Raw genomic sequence first — 15893 nt, forward strand, 5'->3', positions numbered from 1 at the left:
CACTTTGTGCTCCATTGTCAGTATATGCAAGAGAACATAAGGAGAAAAAATCAGAGTTATTAACATTACAGATCACACTCCATGGGCCATTTTGTAGTTTTAAGATTAAGGCAACTTATGGATGTAAAGAAAGAATCTAAAGTTTTGTTGGGTTGGACAGAAAATCCATTAGAAAATGCATTTGGGGGATATCAACATGGATCTTCAATTTTACATGTGACGACTAAAGGTAAATAATGCAAATGAATACTTAATGCTTGAGCCTAACTTGGTAATGTTTGTCATCTGTCCTGCATCCGTTTACTTCTAGATATTGATGTTTGGTTGTTTGAATGAAGGAAACACCATATGTACAAATTATTAGCATGTGTTGTGTCATCAGATGACTATCAATATGGGACAACATATCTGTCGATATGGCATACAGGAACGAATCATTGACTATAAGAAGAGCAATCAGTTATGCAACTATTAACCTTCTGATGAATATCAGTAAATTACTTTAAGACTGAAACATAAAATAAGCAAACAAATGTAACAACTGGACTTCAAAATCTCAAATGGAACTACACCATTAGTATGTCTGGACTCTGTACAGAGAAATAATTGAATACAACCGTTAACTAGACTGTTGAGAACACAATTTACTATAAGGATTCCTTCTCTCAAGAAACAAGACAGAAGATTTCATGACTGTTATTCTGCGGGAATAGTGGAGCACCTTCTCAGTAATATGAAACAGATTTTTTCTGTCCATAAATATGCTAACAATAAAATATCTGTAAAAGAGAATTCTTAAGAACTTTGGCCTGTTTATAAAGAAGTGATTAAAATACACAGAACACATTAAAAGGAACACATTGCTGGAGAAAAGTATACTAGTCTCAAGTTTTTGTTTTATGCTCGACTACCGAATAATGCACACTTTTCTCATAAAAGCAGCCAGAGCAATCAACAACTCAAAATAAACAGACAAGATTTTATATCTCTAGAAATGGGGTGTTCCCAAATACAATTCTACAAGTAGCACATATATTTGTCTTTCTTTATGCTTCTGATGATAACCCAGTTAACTGTAGAGGTGGAGCATGACTTCCAGGTCTGGAAGTCCATCCTTTGCGCTGCCTATAGTTGTCAATAGCCTGTAACCGAAGCCTCTCTTGTGAGACATCTTGGCGTATTTTGATTTCCTGTTTGAATTGACACACCACCACAAAGGAAACAAGCAAGTAATCAATTTGGTTGAAAACAATGGAAGAAAACAAGATGTAGCTAAGTTATTAACAGAATGTCAGGTTCAACAACCAGGCAAACAGGTAAAACAAATAGAAGAAGACCGAAAACTGGTCAAATTGTATAAAATTTGATAGGTTTTGATGTAACAGTACTGTACAAATACGAAGTAACAAAACTGATTCTTATGCATGGTACAAACTGTTTTCTCAAACATTCTATCTTGAAAAAGATCAGACAATATGCATTCTCTGGCTTTGCATGAATGTAATGTCCCCCATCTTTTAGGCCCTCGTGGAGTTCTTAGCCTTTCATTCTCCAAAGGCTAAGTGGAGAAATAAGGAGAAATAAATTAAATTAAAGTCAGTAAATAAATAAATCTAAAGGTGACTTCATATTGAATTAATTTAATTTTCTAGAAGCACAACTAATTATTGTATTGGAAAGGGGGAAGCTTCTAGAGAGTGCAATTAAATAATATTTTATTTCCTTCTAGAAGGGTGAAGGAAAAGAATAAATAGAGACAAGAGCTTCATTGCTAGGCATCCGTTATTTTCTTATTTGATTTCTTTGAGCTCTAAGCAAGGGTTTCAGCATTTGCCGCTAGAGAACGAAGTTCTTTTGTGTGCCTCCATTTGAGCTGGTGAAATATCCAGTGAATTTGGTATTGGGAGGACATCATACAAGTGTTCTATTCGAGCATATTGGTGAAAGATCTTCTAAAAAGTTGCAGCTATTGGAGAAGACAAACCAGTCTTTCCATTGTGCCAAATTTGTGGCCTAGGGCCAGAATGTGGAGTACAATTGAAGGAATAAGTTGGGTATTGCTATAATCCCGCCACTGCTATAGTGAGTCGCTACAATAAAATCCAAATTTCTTGAGCAATTTCCAAGTTCCTATCCATTTCATTTTGCACTGCATGGAGGATAGATTTGAATATCTTAGGGCATGTTTAAGAATTTTGAAATCATTTGTTACTTGATTTATATCAGAGTTTTATATCAGAATTTGTTGCCCTAATGTCTTATGGTTGTAGATGCATATTTTCTCATTTGTAATCAGTGTTATATCTTTCAAAAAATACAAAAACATTTGCATCTTCATTGTTAGATGTTTTGGAGTTCTTTGCAAGCATATTTATTTAAAGTATGGCATTTAGAAAGAAATCAGAATTTAGATTTGCAATATATCTCTTATGTGCAAAGTGTTTGACAAAATTCTCAGTTTAAGAAATCAGAAAATAAAAATCAGAACTGCAAGGGATATTAAAATGAATAATAATGATTCAGAGATAAAAATGGATTTCATACATAACATATTAATCAAAAAGAATGGATATTTTCATATACGCTTTTAATGTTAAAAGGAAGACAAAAATTAAATTAATGACCACAAGAAATTAATGTATGTCAATGAGACTTATAAATACATCCATTTACATGAGAATTTGAAATAACTAATGATTACGCAAACTCAAAATCATAGTTAATGCACATCTGAGACACCTTGGAGCACATCCTTCCCCATCCTCTCAGTAAAATGCAATGGACTATACTCCAAAAATGATGCAGAGAAAGGACCATTTGGGTTAAAAACACGAATGGCAAAGAGGCTTCTTCAAATTGAACATAGTTTGACTTATGGGTTTTCCTTTAAACCCTTGTCATTAGACAATACTTTGAATATTTGGATATTGCTGTACTTGACTTTTCCCATGTCTTGGATAGACCTCATGATGTTGCAAAAGGATCATAAATAACTTCTTCATAGAGGGTTTCAACAATACACAATACTTCGGGTTAAAGCCACCTTGTTTTAGAGAAACTAAGAGAGAACCTTTGGAAACTAGACCAAACAACAAAGTGAACCCAATTTTCTACCACGACCTTGGAGACTGTTAATCCTCATAAAGAAAGTGATTTCATGGGGCATTTAATGACTGCACAAAACAAAGACTTCAAACATGACTGGTTACCGACCAAGGTATTCATTGCCGTGCACATTCCTTTAGGAAAGTCCTGGTATATGGACAAGTGGTTGCCACTTGCCACTAATGATCACCAACACCTTGAACAGGTCTGTAAGACCTTCACACATAACACCTCCAATCACAAGACCAAACCATGCCTTAATACGTTCAAACTTGTTTTTTAATAAGTTGACAGTTTGATTCTTCAGGAAAATCAGGCCACCAGTCAATTATTTGCATTTGCAAATCACAACATGGTTCCCTGCAACCTTGGGGCATTGAAGAACATGTCAAAACAGAACTCTCCACGAAAATTTAGCAATTTTCACCATACCAAATGGAAGATATGAGATTTTGTGTGTTTTTAAAAACCCTACGCATGGTTTTGGACTGTTTTCGCCAAAAATGCAATCTTCCACTTTAAACTCGACAAAAATTTATGATACCAAGTGCATTTGAAACTAGATCACACGTCTTTCAATCCCAATTGGTCTGTTGATCAAGATATGGAATATACAATCTGTACCACATCCTACAACAGGACTGTTACAGAAAAATTTGGAAGTGGCAATCACTAATTTGATCATGACTTTCATAAAACTCAATGAAAGGCAACCAAACCAGTTGCAAATTGTTAATGTATAGATTAGTTGAAGAGTTACTCATAACTCTTATAATCATATTTAAGTTATTATATATATATATATATATATATATATATACTGTTATTTTAAATATACAAATAAGATATGATTATTAATCTATTCACATTGATAGAGCATTCCATCAAGATTAATAATCTGAAGTCGTTATATGATCGGGTGTCTATATTATAATTAGTATCAGCATGTTAAATCAACGATAGTTGACTTTAACTTCATTCCTGCCGTTAACAATAAGTCACGCCTAATAGATGTGACTCTTGCATGAGTCACGGCTATCAGTCGTGACTCCTAAATAAAAGAACGCCCGCATATAATTATCCCGTGCATCTCTCTTTTGTAGATCAACGAACACAGAATTTAAAATAGTCTTCAAGTATTTACAGAGCAGGGAATATCCTTTATCGACTTGCAGTATATTATTGCAGAAAATTATTCATTCCAGTTTCTGTCCAATATTATATTCTTATCTAGAACAGTTATTCTGTATAATCAAAGCATTAGTCTGATACTTTAACATGGTATCAGAGCAGGTTTAAAAGGAGTATCCTGATATCAGACTAAAAAATTATCTAAGTTATAGAAGCATCAAATATTATTAAAATGGTGAATGGTATGAGGCTCGAAGACAAGCTAGAAGGTGCTTTAGATTTTGCAGGCTAGAAGCTACGTCTGAAACTTATACTTAAAGAACATGGTTTAAATAAGTTTATTGCGAAATCTAACCTATCACCTAAAGGAAATGATGAACTAGAAAAATGGGAGAGTGACAACAATAAAGCTATGAAAATTATTGTGGATGGTGTTAAAACTCATCTACTTCCTGTAATCTCAGAACTAGACACTGCACATGAGATGTACAGTGCTCTTGAGAATATGTTTGAGATAAACAATACTGTTCGGATCATTACATTAAAGGACAGAATGTCAAACATTAAAATGAATAAAGGAGAAAATTTCCTCCTATTTTATGAGAATAACCGATCTTTGAAATCAACTTTCTTCCATAGGACACATCTGTGATGGAAAGGAGTTAACAATAATGGCTCTAAAAGGTCTTCAATTATCATGGGATACCTTCAGACAAGGGGTATGCTCTAAATCAAAATTACCTAAATTTGAAAGACTTAAAGCTGACTGTATACAAGAAGAGTGTATGCAAGTAGCTCGAGGTCAAAATGTTTCCTCCTCAAAGGAAGAGTTGCAAGTTCTCTCCACTCAAGTAAATAAAAAGAAAAGAAAAATCAAAGGAAGGAAAAAGTAGACTGATTTCTCCAAAATGCAATGTTATAGGTGTGATAAATTTGGGCATCCAACATCTAGATGTCCTGATAGAATTAAGTCACAAGTTTCATTTGCAACCACTCAAAACTCTAATGAAAATTCTGAACACAATGCCTTCTATTCAGCACTCTCCAGTGAAGCATCAAACAGATCAAGTACTTGGGTAATTGATAGTGGAGCCTCCCGACATATCACAGGTTTTAAAGGATAGTTAGACTCTCTACAAGAAGACTATGTTGATGAAGTAACCATTGGAGATGATACAAGCTACCTTGTAATGAAAATAGGAACATGTACTATTCATCTAAAATCAGGGAATACAATTGAACTTGCCAAGGTACTATATGTACCTGGCATAAAAAGAAACTTGCTCTCTATCTCTGCTCTTGAAGATGAAGGACTCAGAATTATATTTATGGAAGGAAAGGTCTTAGCTTGGCCTAAGAATTCTAACATAAAAAATGCATACAAAATTGGCTCTAGACATGGATGCCTTTATCAAATTAACTCTCTCTCTCATTCAGCCCTAATTCATGATTCTTTCAAAGAAAATGAAATCTGGGACAGGACACTTGGTCATCTTCATTTTCGAGGATTACCTTCCATAGGAAAAATGGTGACAGGTATACCTAAACTTAATCCTTACCATGAAGGAACATTTAAAGGTTGTACTCTAGGGAAGAATATTAAAACTACATTCCAAAATAGTCAAACCAAATCCAAAAAAATTCTAGATCTTATTCGTTCAGACTTATGTGGTCATATGTTAGTTCCCTCTCTAGGAGGTTCCCTATATCATATTTGTGGATGATTTCTCAAGGAAGACCTGGATCTATTTTCTTAAAAGTAAAGAATCTGAAGAAATTCTGTCCAAATTTCAAGAGTTTAAAGCCCTTGTAGAAAACCTTTCTGGAAAGAAAATAAAAGTACTAAGAATAGACAATGCTAAAGAGTACATTTCTAATATCTTTATAAATTATTGTAAAACTATTGGTATCAAGAGGGAGTGTTTTGTTCCTTATAATCCACAACAAACTGGTGTAGCTGAAAGAAAGAATAGATCCATAGTTCATTCTGCTAAAGTAATGCTTCATGATCAGAATCTTGAAACTTTTCTTTGGGGTGAAGCTGCAAATACTGCTGTTTTTCTTCAAAATAAGTGTCCTCACTCTTATCTTGAATTCAAGACCCCTGAAGAAGTATTTACCGGGAAGAAACCTGATCTTAAATTTCAGAAAAAATTTTGTTGCCCTGTTTATGTACATATTCCCAAAGAGAAGAGAACCAAACTTGAGCCCTCAGGAAAGAAAGGAATCTTTGTAGGTTATAGTGAAACTTCCAAAGCTTATCGTATCTATATCCCTGGACAAAGAGATATTGAACTAAGTCGAGATGTAATATTTGATGAAGATTTAGCCTACAAAAGATCTAAAGAAGAATTTGGATCAAATTCAGAAGAAACCCTAGAAGAACAAAAATCTGATAATGAGAGGGAGTCTCTAATAGAGGAAGATGAATCAATTAAATCCATGGACATTACTCACACCTTCGCGGAAAAGAAAAGACCACTATGGGCCAGAAAGTTAATTGAAGAAAACAATTTCATTCCCCCATACTTCATTAGGGAAAGAAAACATCCTCACATATACTCAAGTTACATTGCATTAATGAGTGAAATCTCCAAATCTGAACCATCTGATGTAAAAGAAGCTATAAAACATCAACATTGGAAAGATGCCATGACAGAGGAATATAACTCCATACTTAAGAATGATGTTTGGGATATTGTTCCTAGACCCAAAAATAAATCAGTTGTCTCCTCAAAATGGTTATTTAAAATTAAACATGTTGCAGATGGAAGTATTGACAAATACAAAGCAAGGTTTGTTGCTAGAGGATTTTCCCAAAAGGAAAGAATAGACTATGAGGAAACTTTTGCTCCAGAGCCACATATACCTCAGTCAGAATTGTTTTAGCCATTGTTGCTTCCAAGGGATGGAAAATTCATCAAATGGATGTAAAGACTGCATTTTTGAATGGTGTTATAGAAGAGGAAGTTTATCTTGAACAACCAGAAGGATTTGAAGTACACAATAAACAAACTCATGTATGCAAATTGAAAAAGGCTTTATATGGATTGAAACAAGCTCCTCGAGCTTGGTATGAAGAGATAGATCAGCATCTAACTAAACTTGACTTCTCTAAAAACATTGCAGATCCAAATTTATATTACAAAGTAATACAGGGGGATATGTTAATCATGGTTTTATATGTTGATGATCTTTTAATTATAGGAGAAGATCATCTAATCGAAAAATGTAAACAAGCTCTCATATCTAAATTTGAAATGAAAGATCTAAGAATACTACACTATTTCTTGGAACTATAAGTATGGCAGCATTCAAAAGGGATCTTCCTAAATCAAGGCAAGTACACTCTGGATATACTAAACAAATTTGGCATGTTGGATAGCAAGGCAATGAAAACTCCTATGGAAACAAACCTCCTAAAACTAAAAGAAGCAACTAAAGATTCTAAAAGTGTTGATCCTACTCTATATTGACAGATAATTGGTTCTTTAATCTATCTAGTGAACACAAGACCTGACATTTGTTATGCAGTAAATGTTCTCAGTCAGTTCATATGCAAACCTAAACAAACTCATTTAGTGGCAGCAAAACACATTCTTAGATATCTCAATAGTACTATTGGATATGGTCTCAAATACACTAAAACTGAATTAAATTTAAAGGGATATACAGATTCTAATTGGGCAGGAAATTCAGAGAATCGTAAGAGCACTTCAAGATGTTGTTTTACATTGGGCTCAGCAATGATATCTTGGTTTAGTCGGAAGCAGTCTTCAGTAGCACAAAGTTCTACAGAAGCCGAGTACATAGCTGCATCTATGGGAGCAAGAGAAGCTGTATGGTTGAGGAAAATTCTATTTGGATTATTTGGGAAGCCACTTCCACCTACTACTATTTATTGTGATAACCAAAGCTGCATCAAGCTATCTCTTAATCCTGTGTTTCATAACAGATCGAAACACATTGAGATACCTTACCACTATGTTCGAGACATGGTTGAGAAGGATGTAATCAAGCTGGAATATATTAGTACAGAGGATCAAATTACAGACATTCTTACCAAACCACTTGCTAAGACAAAAATGGAGCATTTTCGCAAAGAACTTGGTATGATTGTAAAATCTAAGGACATGTCTCAAAAAAATTGATCATTGTACATATTTTTTATTATTATAAATAAAACCTGTGTTAATCATTAAGAAGTAACGACTTCAAGATGATTGCACTTGTATTAGGAGAAGTTCTTGTAAAGTGACATCCTTACAATAACTTGTAACATGATTCATTTTTGTGAAAGTGTTTCATGTAAAAGCTTTATCTTATAAATCAAACAACTAGGCGGTTGATATCATTAATTTGATTATCTACAAGTTGTTTGTATAGATATATTTTTTGGTATTTGGTGTATATCTTGCCTTGATATTCTGATAGGCCATTACCACATTGAGTATTTGGTGATCATCATTAAGTTGATGTTTCTGATAGGCCATTGCTCTAGAGAACTTGGTGAATATCATGTGATTGATATTCTGATAGACCAGCTCTCATATTGATGTCATATATAAGTTGATTATATTAATCAACACTTTATTTGACATTGTATAAAAGAAGTCTTCTGATCAAAGACTTCTTAATACGTGTTTATCTTACTAATCTAAGAGGGAGTGTTAATGTATAGATTAGTTGAAGAGTTATATCTCTTATAATTATATTTATGTTATTTTATATGAGATATTTGATAAACATATATATATATATATATACTGTTATTTTAAATATACAAATAAGATATAAGTTATGATTATAAATCTATTCACATCGATAGAGCATTCCATCAAGATTAATAATCTGAAGTCGTTATATGATTGGGCATCTATATTATAATTAGTATTGGCATGTTAAATCAACGATAGTTGACTTTAACTTCATTCCTGCCATTAACAATAAGTCACACCTGATAGACGTGACTATTGTATGAGTCACGCCTATCAGTCGTGACTCCTAAATAAAAGAACGCCCACGTATAATTATCCCGTGCATCTCTGTTTTGTAGATCAATGAACACAGAATTTAAAATAGTCTTCAAGTATTTACAGAGCAGGGAATATCCTTTATCGACTTGCAGTATAGTATTGCAGAAAATTATTCATTCCAGTTTCTGTCCAATATTATATTCTTATCTAGAACAGTTATTCTGTATAATCAAAGCATTAGTCTGATACTTTAACACAAATTAAAACTAAGATAAGCCTCTACCTTTGACAATTAATTATTGTGTTATACAAACACATACAGATTTAAATCAAAATAACAGTCTGCAATATGGAGAATAACACAGATTTTAATGCACAAAACAACAATTTCTCCTCCTCCATTTCATCTTCCCACCCTAAATTCAAGCTTTGGTGACATTTAAATACATTTTCAACCATCTTCATTTGTCCAACTGACCAACCACTCAGTTTGCTAACAAAATACAACAATTTTGACAACGTTTTGCTTGACAATTATTTTTTGCACTATGACAACTTGGCCAACTCTTTCAATTTTGAGTCAACAGATCTATGACTTGCCAAAATGGATAAACATGATCCCAAATAGTCTCGAAGGACATTATTAGACTCAAAAACCCATTAAGAAACCTAAAACCAAGAAATGACAAAATATGACAACTTTTGATTGCTAGGAGGCTTCCAATGCCCATGTCAAAAAAGGCAAAGGACTTAGTATATGTGCATTTAAACTTGTGGCACCCTGCACAAAGTGGCTACAAAAAAGGGGACATAACAAAGTGGAAAATTGAGCAAGAGAATATTGACTTGGATGCTTCCATTGCCCACTTTTTTGCACTTGATAGTGACAATGACTATGAGCCAACTAGTGAACATGAGGTGCTAGTGCTAGTGCAATGGCATTATTTGCTGTTCTAATTTAACACTACCTACAGCATCTAATATGGATGGTGATGATGATATTTTCGAGGACGCATTATTTTGTATCAATGATGGGTTGACATTATTATTTAAATATATCATGACATTCAAGTTTGGATAATATAATAACATTTGACTATGAAAATGGTGATTTTGTTTATTATATAATATAAGATGCATTGTGGTGTATCTTGAACTTATATATTTATGTTTTTGTATCGACGAACTCAAAATGAGCCCAGCCCTCTAAACATTTTTTACCAAACCCACCACTGAACACTCAAAATCCAAACGAGGACTGGTAACTTAGAAAAAGTACAGAGCAAAGACAAACTGAGATTTTCCAGTTTTATGGTCAGTGTTTATGTATTCTAAATATTCTTTTACTTTGAATAGATTTCTTGTAGAAGTTTTATTTTATTAACTTTTACCAAAATGCAGGTTAAAGTAAAAAGCATACTTCCCTAAAATGGTAGGGCGTGCTTCATTATAGCACAACCTACTATTTTAAGGACAGGTTATTGGTTTGTAAACAAACCTTTTGACATGAACATAAAATAGATTTTTGGAGGTCATTTGAATTCATTTTATATTAACATTTGTTTAATGTATTGCATCTATTTAAATATTTGTTACCAGATGCTCTTGCTGACTTCCTGGGTGCAGATGTGGATGCAGAGTCTGATGTGTGGGGAAGCTCACGGGGACCATTACAGCTCCCTGTGAGATAACTTAGTCTATAAGTATCATTTAATATAAACCAGACCCAGATTACCCTCTGTTATGTCCAAACTGCAGGGCTTTCAAGAGATGTAGGAAAAGATTTTCAGAAAGATTATCTTGACCCTTGAATGAACAAACATAACTAGTATGGTTTATTCAAGCACATCAGCTGTTTGGCAGTGTGGTGGCTACAAAGATAAAACAAATTAGGGTGATGTAGGAATGATAGCCTGGTATTTGATAAAAATCCTGAACAAAAATTGATTTCATGGAACATATGGTTGTAGAGATACGCAACAAATAAGATTTAAAAGTCACAGAATATATTGACCTAGGTCATGACATACAACTTATTCTAATTTTACATATAATTTTTCATAGAAATGAGCAAGTTTTGTAGGAAAGTGTTCAACACTCCACAGATCACAGACTTGACTAGAAATGTCATTAGAAATTTTAACTTCATTGTATATACATATCTATATCAATAATCGCATACGCCATTTTGACCTCGGTCCAATCTAAGGTTTGGAAATTAAAGAAGGTAATAGATGTTAATTCTTAGTGTATTAAAAGCCTCTGAACAAAGTTAAGCTAGCAATTCCTCAAAAATTGCAGTAACTTAAGAAACGGAGGTTTGAAGGTGCAATTTCTTCAACATTTAACATAAGATTTCTTACACCCACATGCAACATGTGGAATTATTGACATTTAATATTTATCTTGATCAAAGACAAAGTATCATACTATCAAATGATTTAATATGTATATTTCTTGCATTTTTTCATACACACACAACCAAAACCAAAAGTATTTATGCATCTACGTACCGGATTCTCATGCCTGTATCTGCATCTGCACCTGAATCAGTAACTTAGATTTAAATCCATATGCTCTCTATTTAACATGAAATAATAAAATTAGTTTATTTCTTTCTTTTTATTAATTGTATACCGTTTTTTAGTTCTCAGTTTTTCTGCAATGTCTCCCATTTATTTCTTTGTTTTTTTTTAATTGTATATTGTTTTAAAAAATTTCAGCAATGTTTCCCATTTATTTCTTTGTTTTTTTTTAATTGTCTATTGTTTTTTAGTTCACAGCTTTTCTGCAATTTTTCCCATTTTTAACCCAAATAATTGAAGCCCACTTGTAAAATGATATGTCAACACCACATAAACAAATGCTACTCTGTGAACAGTAAATATGTATATGTACATGCGTACACAGATACACACATGTATGTCTAACCTATGTCTTGGTACAGATATATAGGTATGGTTTAGCATTTGTAACATATGTATGATAATATGAACACCATGAATATGCCAGCACATCAAATGAATGAATTGTTGTAAATAAGAACAGAAATAACCAATAAGTATAAGATAACTGGGGTCCATAGTTGCCATGAAAGAATGAACAGCCGAAAAGCTAGCATTTCCAAAGAACAACATAAAGAATACAACCAGTATTGAGCAACGCATAGACCTGGTAAGGTCTGGTCATCAAGTTTGCAGAAAATCAGAACATGATATAGAAATGGTTAAGACATACTGCAGTGGCCTTCTTTGGGAACTCCAGTTTTGGTGGAGCACTTACAACCTCTCCAAACTTTATCTTCTCGTGCTGGGGAAAGTCTGTATCATCATCACTCTTTTCTTTCTTATGCTTTTTCTTTTTGGCATCCAAATACCTGCAATCTCAACAGAAAATCAACTGATTACAGCTAAAAATGGAATTATCTATTGTGAAATATAATCTCATAACCTACATTCAGAACAATGATCAACTATCATGTAAAAAGTAAATCACATGTTTTGGGCTTCCTCTGATTCATAGAGTAAACCTTAATTTCAAAGAAACTGACAAACAGTTGCAGGTACTTCACACAAGCCCCCACCATCATACCCAAACTATGCATAAGCAACATTCAAACTATAAACTATTTATTAAAGATAAACGGGATTTGCATCTAATTGTTGAAATTCAAGTATGTGCCTAATATGAAGCCTTCTTAGTTCTTTGAGTGCCACATTAATGAGACTGGTAATCTTGAAGGCGATCTACGACTGCAAAGGAATTTTGAATCAGAATTGTCATTCCTGGTCCATGTTGGTTGGGCCAAGCGAATTTATTTTAAGCAGGACTTTGCAAAAGTTTTGAACCATGTGAACAGAGAAATCAGAAATGTTAATGGAAAGGGATTCGCATTGAACAACACAAAATGTCTAGTGGAATACAACTGTTACAGGAATGAATTGCATGGTGGTATAAATCAATATATGAACTAGATTGCCCTAATAACTAGCCATTATATTAGTCTTTGCAAAGAATGCTTATATATATATATATATATATATATATATATATATATATATATATATATATATATATATATATATATATATATATATATATCAAGTCAAGCCAATATGGCATTATAGGGTTTTGAGTGTGTAAAAGAAAAATACACAAAACAGAACGCAGAAAACAGGTCAACTTTCCATCTTGCTAGATGATAGTTCTCATCCTGGTGAAGAGTGTGACAAGGAAAAAGAAACGCCATTTACGATTTCACACGTCTCCTCCCACTTCATCAGCTTTGAGATGATTGCTGAAATTTGAGCCTTTAAATATTAGATCATTTTCTATTATTTCTAAATCTTCAAATAGCTAATTAAATAAACTTCCTTATTGATATTCTAAGTGTTTGGTTAAAGAATTTGGGTGCTGATATCCCTGATCGTCAGAGGTTGGCTATTCATATCCCAAGCACTGAACTACAGTAATTACAGTTGTAAGAGTATCCTCAAACATATACATTCCAAGAAATATGATCAAATACACATGGAAAAAAACAGTCTTGTCTTAAGGTTCCAAGCTCCATGCTTCCCGATAGCACATTTGAAGCTGTCACATTCTGCATCTTCCCAGATATGTCTAATTTACCATGGAGTCCTTTCCTATTAAGTTAGTCAAGAGGGTAGTCCAGTCCAAGAAATAAGGGATCCTGCATTCTTCATGATAAGTATCCCAACTTGACCGGCAAGGGAGGACGTTACAACCTATGGCTCCATATTAAACAATTAGAGGGTTCAAGTTTAATAATCCCACATAAGTTTGAATTATTTTTGTTGACAAGTAATTTAATTAAAGAATTTAATTATCATCAGCTAATCATGTTCAATATTTTCATAAAATGGTCTCATAGCAATCAATCCCAATTTATATTGGATATGTAAGATGGTGAAGCCAACATGGATGCGACATTTAGTTGATTGGAAGGCAATTGAGAATGTATGGAGTCTGTAGGCACTTTCAGTTCATAATCCAATTTAAATCAATGATGATCATTAGGCTCTATTAATAGCATGGATTGTATCATAATGTGGAGACCATAAATATGAAAATTTGAAATTGAAGGATATACAATAAAACAATGTACCAGTTGCAATTTAATATATAACAGGAGAGGTCAACACTCCAACCTGCTCTGCAAACCTATATGTGGGTTGGTTGAGGAGGCCTTCCCATTGGTGGAAGGCCATCCTCCAACGCTCTTTTAAGTTTCATTAATGACGCCTAACACTCCCGGTGATGGGCAAGTTAATAAATCCTCCCACTTCCCAAAGCAAGCAACCTTTCAGTCTTTGATAGGAAATCAAAACCCTACCAAGGAGATCACAACCAAGAATGGAGAAGCACAACAAAGCCAGTGGAAATCCACTAGGCCTAACATTGTGCAAAACAACCCAATGGCGATGATAATGGAGGTAAGACTCCGGACACTGTTTGTATTATCAAGCCTAATACAAATATTCATCGCAATAGAATCTGAAAAGAATAGACTAAAAGATTCGGCCACTTTTCTAGCCACTCAAGCAATTAACAAACTTCCTTCTAGGGCTTTTTAAAATCAACACTTGCATGATACTTGGGGTGTTAAGTTAGGTTTACCTATCTTCAAATGATCCAAAAAGGGTTTATTCTTATCTACATGGCTAACCCTAAAGCCCAGAAAGAGGCGCGATCAGCAAACAGTTTTGGCAGATTTGGAACTGTAACTTCCAAGCTATTGCATGATCTCTCGAACCCTCGCATAAAGAAAACTTAGCTCTATCGTTGCCAAGATGGATTACCATCAGCAATCTCCCTCCCTTCTTGTCGAATCTCATCCCACAAGCCCTTCAATCGATTGGCAAAGTTAATAAGGTGGACCCCATAGATAGTTTGCTCTACCACACGGATGCTTGGGTTCTCATTTCCATCTATCCTAGAAAAGACTTGCCTAATGTTATCTAGTTCAACCTCCAAGACCAAACTATTTCATGCCCTATCACCTTTCTTAGTGGCATTAATGCATGATTTTTGTGTCAAAGGGAAGGCCATATGAGGTAGCAATGACCACTCTTGCAGAAGAAGTCCACTAATTTCCTTATGGTAATGCTAGAACCAAACCCTCTTCCACCCTTAACTCAATTCTTGTTGCTAATGCTCAAATGAAGACAACCTTAACCCCTACTCTTACCCTAAATATTGAGCCTCCCACAACCTCTAAGGAATTGTTGGCTGAGCTCAAATCCTCCAAGCAACCTTCAACTGTAGTAAGCCACCACCCATGGTGGACTCCTCAACAAGTTGGATTCCCTTCAATTCTTTGTCCATCCTCTCTGGATTTTGGGTTGGAACCCCCTCCCAAAACCCTTACATAGAATCAAGAATGTGCTACAACTTGCCCTTGATAGATTAGGATTTTTTTTGGCTACCTCCTCTCCTATTGTTGACCAATCACCTACTCCCTCCTCTATACAGCCTTTGCATCAAGAGATGGTTGTCACTCCACCTCCTCATGTATGTGATGCAAAGGTCATGAGTGTAGTTGAGGCTAAAGTTGGGGAGCCTATGGAGATGATTGTTCTGCAAATCAACCAGGATGTAGAGAAATCCGATCAAGATGACTCTGAAGATGGGCTCAATACGCTGAGACAAAACTATAGC

General features: G+C 34.2%; 1 protein-coding gene across 1 annotated transcript in view; it reads right to left on the minus strand.

The window, feature by feature from the left end:
- Positions 1 to 547: 547 nt before the first annotated feature.
- Positions 548 to 15893, minus strand: part of LOC149556453 (coiled-coil protein) — a 90723-nt gene continuing 75377 nt past the window's right edge. Inside the window, exons 4-5 of the mRNA XM_089830765.1 lie at positions 12450 to 12588; positions 548 to 1190 (exon numbers count right to left, since the gene is read on the minus strand). Of these exons, the coding sequence (XP_089686891.1) occupies positions 1047 to 1190; positions 12450 to 12588 (283 nt within the window). The 3' untranslated portion in view covers positions 548 to 1046. The remainder of the gene's footprint in view (positions 1191 to 12449; positions 12589 to 15893) is intronic.

The sequence above is a fragment of the Cupressus sempervirens genome, chromosome 5 (assembly GCF_028749045.1).
Source record: "Cupressus sempervirens isolate cs-2001-9-10 chromosome 5, ASM2874904v1, whole genome shotgun sequence".
NCBI classification, from domain to species: Eukaryota; Viridiplantae; Streptophyta; class Pinopsida; order Cupressales; family Cupressaceae; genus Cupressus; species Cupressus sempervirens.